The sequence below is a fragment of the Centroberyx gerrardi genome, chromosome 10 (genome assembly GCF_048128805.1).
Source record: "Centroberyx gerrardi isolate f3 chromosome 10, fCenGer3.hap1.cur.20231027, whole genome shotgun sequence".
Taxonomy (NCBI): Eukaryota; Metazoa; Chordata; class Actinopteri; order Beryciformes; family Berycidae; genus Centroberyx; species Centroberyx gerrardi.
This window is the reverse complement of record NC_136006.1, coordinates 29,037,763-29,051,094: the sequence shown is the minus strand read 5'-3', so window position 1 is coordinate 29,051,094 and position 13,332 is coordinate 29,037,763. Positions and strand designations below refer to the sequence as shown.

Here is a 13,332-nt window from a genome sequence, read left to right as displayed (position 1 = left end):
GTTATGAATCGGAAAAAATATGCAACGATACATCCTCCCAATTACGGCGCGGAGATGAAGCAGAGTCTCCGGATAGAGGCCTGAGGGTGCAGAAGAGCTCCCAGAGGGCCGGAGGGCTGAGGTTAGTCATTGTCCACATAAACAGTCCTAACCCCACAGTGACTTCATTATTTCTATTCCTGTATCGACTGTTGAGCCGCCTCCCTCCCCGTTCATTAAGACTCTTTACTCTTCCTCTCCTGTGATGAGCGGCGTCCTTATGATTTAAATCAGCTGAGTGTGTGTCGTGCGCAATTATGTCCCCAGGCAAGCCGATCCTCACATGACACACAGTTGTGCTTTGGCACAGACGCATACAGTGAAGCTCAGTTTTAGGCTGCGTTCACACTGCAGGCCTTCATGCTCAATTCTGAATTACTGCTCATATCTGATTTTTTTGATGACTGTAAGAATAACAAAATGCATAACATTCATTTTTCTACCTACACTTCTCCCACTTGTTTCCAACACATTTGTGTTGCCTTTGAGTTTTGACTGAATTGAGGCGTCAAGTCGGCCATTTGTCTTTCTTTACATTGTTGTGTCTTTGTTGTGTCTTGTTGTCCTTCATGCTTACATTGCTCAGCCAAGCTGTCGTGGTGCCAAAATTTAAGACACTCATCTCAGATTTAAGATTTACTTATTGTCATGGCAACACTGACAAAATCCGATTTGAGCGTTCAAATGCAATATATAATACAGGATGCATGCCTTATATATATAATATAGGATACATGCCTTATCGAGAATACCATGAAAGAATTTTGATGTCAATATATAACTCTATCTGCTAACATGCAAAATGACATGGTAATTAATCTAATTGTGGTTCATTGCAATGAACTGCATAGTAATATAAAGTACGATAAAACTGTCATTTTCAAGTAATATTCCCTAATTTATTACAGATATAATTTTGTGAGATTTTAATTAGTATTGTCTATTTAGCATTAATTTAGACAACAGATTTGTGGATCAAAATGACTCAATATTTCATTGCAATATCATTCTACTGAAAGACGATAAACAATAATATTGAATTATTGTTCAGTCCCACCACACATCCATGTAGTCCAGATGGGAATTGAAAAAATGTGACTCCATGCTGCTTTGTGCTGTTCACACTGATTAGAAAACATCAGGTCTGTGTCACATGTGAGGGGGAAAAAAAACAGAATCAAGATACTTTCAGCTGTAGTGTGAACGCAGCCTTACAAAGCATGATATCAAAGTGAGATGTATTTGCAAGAGAACCTGCAAGAGAATCCTTAGCTTTGCCTACATCCAATAACTATTGACAGGGATGGGGGTGGCTTAGTGTTTACTTGACAAACAGTCTTCTCCCCTCCCCAAGCCTTGCTGAGGAGCAGTATGGTGCTGTGCGGGGTCCCTGGGGCCCAGCGGACCTGGGTACGTGTCGTGGAAAGACAGCACCTGAGTGCAATGGTTACCAGGCTTACAGCGGAGGCTAAGACAGCAAAACTCTCCCATGGGGAAATGTAAGCACTCCTTGATTCCGCTGCCTCTGATTTTCCGCTACAGTTGCACATAGGCAAACATCAGTGAAGGAAATCTATTATTTACTCCGTTCAGTGAGGGGGAAAACACAGAATAGCACCTGGGACACCAACTTTGAGGGAAGTGAGAGATACGACTCTATCATCTATCTATCACAAATCATGTACCATTACTTCAGCAAGAGGCATGGCTTGCTGATGGTTATATTGTACAAGAATACACATAGAGCTCAGTTCTCTATTGAGGTACAGTACTGTAATGAAGCTCAAACACCCTAATCTGTGTTAAATTAAAATATCTACGAGTAAACTCATTTTTTTGTTTTCAACATTGCACATACATTCCGAATAAAACCCTAAAAGCATGAGAATGTAACGTTTCTGGGTTGATGTCACCAAATGCTGTATGAATGGCCATGGTAATCTCCAATGAACAGGATTACTCCGCTGAAGCATTACATGGACCAGTAAAGCTAATTTCAATTTCAGCGCATTTAGGCGATTTTCCCCCAAAAGTAGGCGATAGGAATGGAATGGAAATAAACTTTCGGCCCTGAATGCATCTGGATGCATCAAGCTGAGGCCTCCATTGAAGGCCAGTCGTTGCGGAGAGCCGAATGGATTCAGTCAGCGGAAGATCCATGACCAATTAAAAATTCAACACCTTCAAGTTATTTGCCCGAACAACCGAATAAGTCACAGGTTCTTCATCAATTAGATCCATGGACGTTCCCCATTGACCAGCGAGTGATGCTCTAAGCCACCCAATCTTCAAATGGTAATAGACTCCATATTGATCACCTGTGGGCTGTCCAAGCCTCCATGTAATGGAGGAGCGGAGAACAGATGAGGAATGAAGAGGATTGGAGGAGGAATACAATGATCCGGCTGACCATTAGGAGGTTACTCAGAGGTAAAAGAAAGAAAAAAAAAAGAGAAAAAAGCCGCTCACTTGCCCCAAATTAGACGTCTGTTCGACGGGGGAAGCAAAATGAACGCTAAAGACATATCGCTGCCTGCATAAAACGCCGCAGCGCAATGCAGATCGGCATTTAATGAAACTCGCACCGTTGTTGTCGGGCCGCCTCATCCTCATTTGTATGCAGGCGGACCGACGCCGCAGCTGCTCTGGCCTTTCATAGTCTTTGATCCTGGGACTTTGCGAAAATAACCAGCAGCATGTCAATGAACAATGACTACTATATTTTTTTTTTCCGAAGGTGCTCTCTCTCCCTCGCTTCCTCCGACTCGCAGGAGCGGGAAAAAAAAAAACTTTCAGAAAAAAGTACCTTGTGCCAACTTCAAAAGGCTCCCTGACACCTTTCACGGGGAATTACGATGAGGTTGAACCCTCTGAAACCTCTGTAGCACAATAGGTTGGATGAGAGTGACACTCTCCTCCTCTTATCAAGGACAAAGTCTTTCGGCGAAAAGGGGAACGAAAACCCCCCAGAGAGGATTCAAATGAAAGGTTTAATGAAGAGAAATAAATTTATGTGGCCGGGAGTAGCAGCGGAACAAGAGCATGTTTAATTTCACCACATGAATTATATATAATAATTAGATAGCATAGGAAATTGGCCATTTGATATGCTATTCTTTTGAATTGAGACAAGCTATTAGACTAAGGTTATATGACAGTTCTCTTCTTTGCACTGTTCGCGGCGATGATAACTCTTATTTTTCATATATTGTCAGACATATAATAGCATTCATCATTCATTCATTTCATGTCTGGCACTTTCTGCGCCTATGCACACGCAAGCCATGGAAAAAAACCTTGAGACGCACCAAAGTGAGAGCATCTTGTCTCCCGCTCAGAATCGAACACCCTTGAACATGCTCAGGAAACCCGTCTATAATTACTGTTCACACACCTGTCTCGCGTTCAGCTAATTCAGACGTGTGGCTGCCAAACCTAAATTTAGCCGACTTCAGGCAAAGCCAGCAGCTTGTCATGTCTATAAAACTCTGATTCAAGTCGATGTCGCGTTGTCACAGCCTGTAAAACCATCCGTGAACCATGTATTCAGTCTTTGGTCCAAAACATGTTAATGTACTGTATGTAGGACCAGTATCCTGCTTCCTATTACAAAACGTGGGTTTCATAAAAGTTAAAACCACACACCTCACATGTTCCGCCTCATCCCGTCAACTTCAATCCACCACAGACAAGGCATTTGCATTTCTACTGTAGTACAGCTAAGTACAGCGAGCTCGCAGGCTGTAGATTCCTTGAAAACCAGAACTGATATGACAGCTCCGGACATGAAAGCATCTAAAAGCATCTTTGGGAATAGAAAAGACAGCGATAGCGGTGAGGCAGGCACTCAGAAATCCTTTTCACTCAGCACTTCTTTCCTGAGCAGAATCAAAGTTTAACTGTCACTAAGTGACAAGGCGCTAAAGATGAGGATGAATGAAGGTATCAGAGTGATGTGTGGCAATTCCAAACCTGAGGAAGCTTTGGCATGTCAGCGTAGGCACCATTACAAACATATTGATCGAAAGCAGTGGTTTTCAAAGATGAGGTTGTGTTCCAAAGAGGGGCTGCAGGGAGATGAAAATGGAAAATTCTCAAATATACCAGGGGAAATTGTCATCCGTAGATACTGGCTATCTAATCGTGTCTTTATAAGTCCGCACACTGCAAGGTCGGTTGAGTAAAATATTTCCCGCTGGAAGGCTAGTGGCATCAAAATAAAGCACTTGTTGCTAGATTAGCCAATGCCTGCAAAAATGGTTTGGAGTGCCAGAATAGAAATTGAATATGCAGAGAGAAAATCACTACTCCAAGGTGTCATTGTGTCATTGAGAGCCCCTCCGGCTCTCAATGACACAATTTACAATGAAAATTCTGCACAGTCCTGCTTGCTTTTGAGGAAACATCTACAGGTTTTTTTTTTTTTTTTGATCACTACGATTATCCGTATCTCTCTCCCTCACCGTGAACCAAAAAAGATGTGTGAATGCTTTCAAGAAGAGCTTGAAACGGTCCCCTTATACTGCTGAGCCGACACAAGAGCTCAGACGCTGACTCATGCTTTTCTTTATGGCCAGAGGTCTTATTTAGCAATGTCATTTCCCCCCTTAGACTCTCTGATTCAAATCTTCCTCGGCGAGCCAACGCATCACAGTCGGGATTTAGTACATCGACGCTTTGCAGGATGAAGGATGCAAACTAAAATAACCATCTGCATGTTATGTTATCATAAGAGATATTGGTAGTGAGTTTTCCTGGCATTACATGGATGAGGCTGCAGTCAGCAGCACGACTGCAGCCTTGAAAGTGGTGAAGCAAATCAGAGATGAAGATGAAGTTCAAGGAAAAAATGGGGTAGTGTGGTAATTTACTTTTTTGATGAACCCACTTTCCCTCAACCTGCCTCATCTGCATCTACTTCAGTTGGAAATTTCCCAGAATGCCTTTTGAGAACCCCCAGAGAAGGGGTGTGAACTTGTTGCATTCGGCTGTGGGTTAAACATGTTGGAGAGAGTAATAGTTATAATAGATTGAGAGTTTTTCCAGATGAGGAAAGTGAGCGTCACGTCCCTTACTCAAAACACAACATGTCTTGTAGCTGCATTGCATTCTGGTCTATTGAGGCTACTGTTGGTGGAGAAATTGTCTCCTTTACGATGGATTGTTTACTGTCAGTGCAAAATGGTGAGTCCAGCAAGAAGCCCTTTCTCTTGATTGCTCTCCGATTCTGAAGGACTGACACCAGAACCTGCATGGAGATACAAATGATCTACATGTAAAAATGATCTGCTGTCAAACTGCATTGCAGCTGCTCTGGAAATGTCTTAGAATTTAGACAATATTGCATGGTCTAAATTTGGTCAATTATTTGCGGGAATAAGAAAAAGACGCCGCCAAACAACAAAATGGGCCCAGAAATACAAGAAACATTAGCAATTCATAGTATTCCCATGATGTCACATGCATTTCCTACCAATATGGTGCTTTACCATATACACAGCTCATTGGCTGTGGCTGTTATTGGATTTTAATCACCTGTTAATTTATTACAATCACCTGTAATTTTCCTACCAAGATGGCCGAGTGGTGATGGAACAGAATACTATGAATAGCTGTTAAACAGAGTTAAAGGGCCTCCTTTAATAACAGGGGCGCAAAGTATGGTGCAGCACAAAACAAACTGCACTTCAAATAGTGCCCATGATTGCAGAGGGGTTTACTAAGGTGTGTTTTGCAAATATGGCAGGCTACAAAATTTACCCTTGGAATGCTATTTTTTCAGCTGCAAGTGTTTAGGCAAGACAGCTGAAAGAGTGATATGCCTGCAGTGGGGTTGCAAGTGATTATAGGAGCCAACTGCAATTATTGTTTTGTTTTGAATTTTGCTCTAACATATTAACTAAATAAAAGCAAATATGTCTGTAAATTTGTCAAAATGTATATCCTGTCGCCCCCCTGGGTCATTACTAAGATTCAGATCAATATTAAATAGCCTAAATCTCTTCACAGGGAGAGATCTGGAGAAGTTAGATGATGTTTTAGCACTAAAAAGGCCGTAACAGGATGTTGAGATAAACTCCATGGAAACTAATTTCACACATATGATTACTCACATACCGTTACAAACAACAGTGTGATGAGGCGCACAGAGTTCCTGCACATAAAACATGAGATATGTCTGTGGATGCACTGAAAGCATATACTGCGCTTCTGTATTTCTGTGTAATGTATGCAGTAAAATCATGGATATCAACAGCTACTGGTCAGAACAGACAAACCATGCCAAGGAACCGTTTCAGAAAAACCCAGCGAGTGTGTGTGTGTGTTAACTGTGGGTCGGAGGGGTAAGAGGAAAGGAAATGAGGGACGAGTGTGTGTGTACAAGCGCATTTCAAGAGGGATTTAATGGCCATCATATATGTATCCATGCCGGTTATTTCTTATTATTTTATACGTAAAAATGCAGTCCAAGAATTCCATGTAGTAAGCCTAAATTCATGATGATTGAGGAAAACTGGTCTGGTGATTGGCAGTTTTCTCCTCAGGACTCCGCAATTTCATCCCGTCCACATCTTGAATTTCACACAATTACCGATTTGCGCACCTGGCATCTGGATTATAAGGACCATATAACCAGAGGAGCAGTAGAGCGGCATCACTCTTTGCAATGACATGGAGCCAATTGAAGAGTTTTTTTTTTTTGAGTGTAAAAATCAACACTATGCAATGCTTCTATAATTCCACACCTATCAGGTTTCATCTAACACTTTGCTGGTTAGTTTGGAACAGCCGCCCCCGAGCCGTATCAGCTCTGAGTGAACAAACAATTCTCCAATCAATACTCGTCAACTCCAAATAATTGAAATATCAGCACTTTTTAACACTGGATTATCACATTCCCTCAGTAAACTCTTTTACTGTCCTGATTACTGAGCGATATGCATAGGCAAAATCAAATTACAGACCACCCCTGGTAATACTAATGCCATCTAGAGAAGGCTAATCTCCGCAATTATTACAAATCTCTGGATGTTCCCAGGTACTATTAGTCCCATGCAAATAGGGATAAAGAAACCTATTAAACCAGGTTTGCAAAATGTGTCACTGTGCCACATTGGGTTTTGACCATTCATCCAATTTTGCCAATTCTTCTAATTGGCTGCAACTGCATTGAGCAAAGCATGGCTCCAGTTAGGGCGCCATTAGCTTGTCCATGCCAAGACTCACACTGACTCTGTCTGTCCTCCAGGAGAGACCAGACACCAAAGGCTTATTTTATACACTAGACCTATACTGCACATACTGTATATAGCAATGCAGCCAATTGAAACAAAAAAAGTGCTGTATCTGGTACCATGCAAGGACTCACCCCTACTCCATCCTCCTGTCTGTACTGTTTCCAGGCCCGGCCCGTGTCGCTGTAGAGCAACAGGTAACTGCTGACCCAGTCGGAGCTGTCGTAGCGCCCCTGTGTGGCCACGGCCGTCACCTCCATCCTGTCCCTGAGGTCCACCTGGAGCCAGGGCTCCCGGTCTGTCAGCAGCGGAGTCCAGCCTCCTGCTCCTGGTGGGACAGAGACCCAAACGACATGAGACTGGAGAGAGATTCACTAGGGATGTTTGTGACACGAAACTCAGCGGAACAAAACCTTGATGATATGTATTGTGGAGTTGAAAAAATGTTTGCGATTTCAGCCGCGGTCAAATATCTAAGGAATAACAGTCAGAAGGTTTTCTCTTTTGTATTGTTTGAGCACCAGAGCGCGCTAGGATGTAGCTTGGGTCATCACGCTTCCAATGATCACAGCTGAACTCACTACTGTGTAGATGCAAGAGACAAGATGGACTCAAGCCAAACTGAGAACCTAAGTTAGGATGCTCCATCGGGTTTTCAGTCTGCTGTGTGGCAGCATTTTGGCTTTTGAATTAAGGAAGAAAACAGCAGCAAGACAACTGACAAGACAAAGACTGTCTGAAAGTACTGTAAGACAGCTTTGCCTTACAGATGGCACTAGCAACACTCACACACACACACACATACACAAAAAAGGGAAACAAATTATCAGCAGGGTATCGCATCCATACTTATCAATGCACATCGGACTGGATCATGTCTTGTGAATGGATGTTCAATTAATTTGCTGATTGCAATAATGCTCACATAAAAATGTCATATATTGTAAGGTTTTAATGAGAATATAATGTGTTAACATAAAGTATGAATGTAGTGTAGGAGAGTTCAACTAATAAATGTTGTATTGTATAGTTCTGGGATCAGATGGTAAACATCTGTGTGTGTGTGTGTGTGTTTGTGTGTATGTGTGTGTGTGTTTGGACCACTGGAGTGCTTACCTGTCGTGGACTACAAGAGATACAGGAGTAGTTTACCTATTAGCTTTAACAAATGCATCACAAAAAGATAAGTGGTGAGCTACAGTATTTTTCTCCAAAGATCAAAGTGTAGTGCAATTAGAGTTTAATTCACGCAGGGAATTGCACACGAGATAAATAAAATTAAAAAAACAATGTAGGCGGGCACTCGTATGTGAAGAGATACATTTACAGCTGATGTGGATTTTGTCTTTGTCATTTGATTTTTGTCTTTTGTCAGAGACATTTTTTCCATCTTGTAAAGCACATGGAAGCCTGTGCTAATAAAACCCAGAGCTAAGACATTGGCAGTGAGAAGTAATTTTGTCTATGCCCTCTCCCATCATACAGTGGATACGATAGTGTTAAACCCATGGGAGATTACTTCAGCTCTGATCCACTGATTTATTGCTGGTTTTCAAACTGTGGCTTATCCCCAAAGAAGTAGAGCAAAGCACAGGGAGAAATTGGCCTTTTTCATGTCATCTGAGGTTGTCTTACACTTTACACAGCAGCTACCACAATATGAATATATGTCTTACAAAATAAACTGTGAAACATGCAGAAACAAATGCAACAAAATTGAATGCTTATTGAATTATTGAATGCTTATTGAATTGAGTTCAACTTTGAGTGACTGCTAAATTAGATGTTTTCAGAGCAGCATGGGTCAGATTCCTGAGCTATACCCAAAGTACTTTTCAGTAAAAGCTAGAAATCAGTATTTGGGTCCCACCCTCTGTATTTCTATTTTCTACATTTATGTCCAATGGATTTTGAGACTTTGCTCACCCCACACGTAGCCTAGTTTGTCCTCAGCCTAGTTGTACGCCATTGTTATGAATTCAGGGACATGATTAAAGTGTGTGTGGATACTGTAGGTATCGTGAGTTCCATAAAGATGTGTTGAAGTCCCACAGGCTCCTCAGCTATCAAGCTGAAGAAACAGGTCAGCTCTGGCAGAAAGGTTCATTACTCAGCCGCTGTGGGCTGGGAAACAACACCATGGGAGCAGATGAGTGCAGAATATCAAACCAGAGTCTCCGTTATGCAGGAAGCATCGTTTACAGAGCCGCCCCCCAGGGAGCAGGGTTATGCTGGTGCAGGAGCACGTAGTGAAGGTTGACCGTGGTTTTACAAACTGAATTTTTGAAAGACGGGGCATGTACATGATTGGCATAAGAGTTCCTCAATTCACATTTCCATTTGTTTCATTATTTAGAGTGCCGCTGCCACCCTCGGACCTTGAATCTTGGCCACCGGCCAATCAGAAGGTCAAACTGCCACGCCTAGCTTTCCCAATACCTTGTCCCTGAAAAGGATACAGATTGACCAGAGTAGAATTATTTCATCCGGAGATGTCAGTGAAGTCAAACCCCGTAAGACATTTTTACAAGTAGGCAAGGTAACTCAGGATCTAGCTCCAGGTTCGTCCATGGCTACTACCATGGAGGGTTTCTGATAGTAGCAGAATTATAAATAAGTTACAGGTCATGTAATGAGGAGATGGCCCAGACATGCAGCCTAATTTCACTGAAAAAAACTACGTTTACTACATTATTAATATGGAGATTTCTGCCAAGGGAGCGATCTGTTATACTTAATCAAGCAGTGATGGAATGAAGTCCGGGGGAAAATAGATTCAAATATTTTCAACACTTAAGGGTGGCGTGTTTAGCAGTCTAAGATCAATAAATCATTAGGATAATTACCATAAATAAACAAGACCATCAGGGAGGATTGGCAGCCTCTAACAGCCTCTACACTGCGTTTTACATTGTGTGTCACTGGGTTGGATTTGGTGGGAAATCTCCTTAACTACTGTTAATACTACTACTGCTATTATTATTATTATGACTACTACTACTACTACTACAACAGCATGAACACTACTGCTGGTACTGCTAGTACTCCTGCTACTACAACAATGGCGACTGCATCAATAATGGCTGCACTCCTGAAACAGCCTTTTGACAAAGGTGACAAAGGTCTTTTTGTGACGCTTTTGAAATGACATCCAAGTGTCTGTGCTGCAGCTCAGCCTACTCAGAATATTCCGCAGTCTATTTAGTCCTATTCAGTATTTATGAGAGTAATTCCAGAGAGTAAATACGTATGGTCAAGGTGGCGACCGGTTATGAAGGACAAGGAGTTTAGTTATGTCTGGGAAACTCCGGGAAGACCATAATGGATGTTTGATGTAGTATTATTAAGTGTATTATGTCTTATTATTATTCCAACAATACATCTGAGAGCTTTATGCCTACCATACTTTAAAAGACTATAAAATGGCTGAATATATCTAATCTCATTCTTCAGGCTGTAAGATCATGTAGATTTTCTTATGATAAAATCAAAAATGGTTTTATATTTGGTTTTGAGTGGTTTGAGTCTCACGGCAGGTAAATGTGTCTGAATGTGTTTTTCACCCTCTTACATTAAATGATATTGAGTGACTGGGTGGTACCCAGGCCGGTCCCTGGCCTTGAATTATCACAGCAGTCATCCAAATGAGTCTGCTAAGGCAACGCGGTTTCTCAAGCATTTTGAGGTATTGAATGCCAGGTTTTTGATGTTTTTATGATCAATCCCTCAATAGAGATTAATTTTAAGAATGTTTTACACCGTTCACTTGAATGAAACAAACTGATTGCTTTTCGTCAGTCAAATCATGCTGTGTTGTGTTTGAATAAGTCACAGAAATTGCAAAGCAAAGTCATTTTAATTTGCCGAGGAGTTGTGCTTTCTCCCAAAGGGGTTCAGAGTCCTTGTTTTGGAAAAAGTGTGTGGACCAAAGGTGACATGACACATCCAAAGACTGCTGCCTTTAGTGAAATAATTAATTTAGGTTATCCTTGAAGTTGATCCAGGTATGATAATAACTCAACACAAAAGCAAACAAATGATTGTGCATCAGCATGCTCAGCTGCAGATGGACATTAATAACAGACAGGTATTGACTCAGAATCTTTACCCCACCATGCCAATGCTGGTGTAGCTGCTGTTATTTTTATACGGCAACTACAAAGTGTTACTTGTATATGCCGACTAAAATGGATTAATGATGATATTGTGTGTGTGTGTGTACCAGGACTGCTAATTAAAAAACAGAACTGCCTCTTTGCAATTACTAAAGCGAGTCAAGAGGTGCTAAATATACCTTCCTCCAACTGCTTACATAGAAGGATGACTGCTGAAGGAGACATGCTAGGCAAGAGTGTTGATAAATGAAAATGGCGAACCAAAGGGAAATGTCACTTCAAAGCCAAATGACAATTTCCTCGCTCTCTTCTCTAGGTCTTATGTTTTACAGCCTCTGCTTGGGAATGAAACGCTACGACCTTGGGCAGTGGGACAGAAGAAATACGACGCGGGAGACATGGCGGTCCTTCTGCACTCACCGTCTCTTCTGTTGAGCTTGGCGAAGTGGGGGGCGTTGCTGGCGGAGGACTGTGACGAGCTCTGGAAAGACGCGTCACGCACCGCGGACGCCAAGGGGCCATCGCAGTTATCTGAGGAGATGAGAAAGTCAAAGCAAACTGATTAGGATTATACACGACACATTATTCCCTCAACCTACCTCGTCTACTTCTACCTCTGTTAGTGATTCCCTACATTCATCATGCATCCCATTACGCAAATGCGTCGCATGATGGATTATTGCGGCTTCTGTCGGTGGGGAAACCGGTGTCTCTGGTCTTCTACGATGGATTTCTCCCCGTGTGATTGTTGAACAAAAATGAGGCAGAGTGGCGGCTCTGGAAAGAAGCCCTTGCTCTTTGATTCGGAGGGACTGAACCAAAACCTGATGTGTACCTCAAAACCTGAAGTCACTTTCTCTATATTTGTCCAGTAATCCACAGGAAAAAGAAAAATACACCACCAAACGACAAAATGGGCCCGGAAATGCAAGATACAACTGTTTTTTTAAACAGTATTAATGAGTTTTAGGGTGGATTTTTCCTTTAAATGCCATTGTGAATGATCTCCTTGGGTGTGTTTTACACTGTCTCCAGAATATGATTATGGTTATGTAATTCAGTGGAGTGAGCCACCTCCCAGTACCTGCCTGTTGAAAGCCGGCAAACATGAAAGCCCCCTCATTAAACTCCGATGACAGTGAAAATAAAAGATGGGAAAGACAATCAAAAAACCACAATGATGGATTTCAAAGTCACAATTATAAAATATTGAGCGTGGGGGCGTCCTGGTGGCCCGGTGGTCTGGGGCCCATGCCGGATCCGGCCCTGGTCCTTTGTCGCATGTCATCCCCTCTCTCTCTCTCCCAGTCTTTCCTGTCTCTGCCCACCTTCAACTATCTAATAACGGGAAAAAACACCTATACAATAGACCCTGTATAGGTATAGAGTATGGGATATATTTAATTATGGGCTTCATCATCAGTCAGAACTGACATCCATGATGGAACACCACAGCGCGAGACCCTTTTCCTCATTGTCCATGAGGAGACAGTGAGAAGAATAGCCCCTTTAAAACCGCTATATCATTTGTCATACTGTATGTGCCATACATAGCTGATCAACAATGGATATTAATAGAAATTTTGAGCACATTCAGCCGCAGACCCTTCATATAATTACACTAAATGTGCACGATGTGGGAGATTTCTCTGGAGGGCCCGTCCTTACAGGTTTGTGAATCGGTTTATGCACAACCGAAGCCCTTCAAATGACCCACCGCAAACTGCACAAGTGTTTGAAGTGATCCGCGCCGGCCCGGGGGGAATAGCACTCGCTTTAATCTCCCATTGTTGGGACAGAGTCATTTTCAGTTTAGAGGAAATCAACAAACAATCACCTCCTTGTTCAGATAAAAGACCCTGAGATGTCTTTTTTTCTTTCTCTGTTTTGTTTTTTTTTGGTCGTGCCCTTCGTCTTAAATCGACACATTTATTTATCTATAC

At 42.1% G+C, this 13,332-nt stretch overlaps 1 protein-coding gene across 3 annotated transcripts in view; it reads right to left on the bottom strand.

The window, feature by feature from the left end:
* The window catches only part of LOC139924515 (contactin-associated protein-like 5), a 48,869-nt gene extending 36,945 nt beyond the window's left edge, over positions 1-11,924 (bottom strand). For all 3 annotated transcript variants that reach the window (XM_071915572.2, XM_071915581.2, XM_071915561.2), the window contains exons 1-2: positions 11,810-11,924; positions 7,409-7,602 (exon numbers count right to left, since the gene is read on the bottom strand). In XM_071915572.2, the coding sequence (XP_071771673.1) occupies positions 7,409-7,534 (126 nt within the window). In that variant the 5' untranslated portion in view covers positions 7,535-7,602; positions 11,810-11,924. The remainder of the gene's footprint in view (positions 1-7,408; positions 7,603-11,809) is intronic.
* Between the last annotated feature and the right edge of the window lie 1,408 nt (positions 11,925-13,332).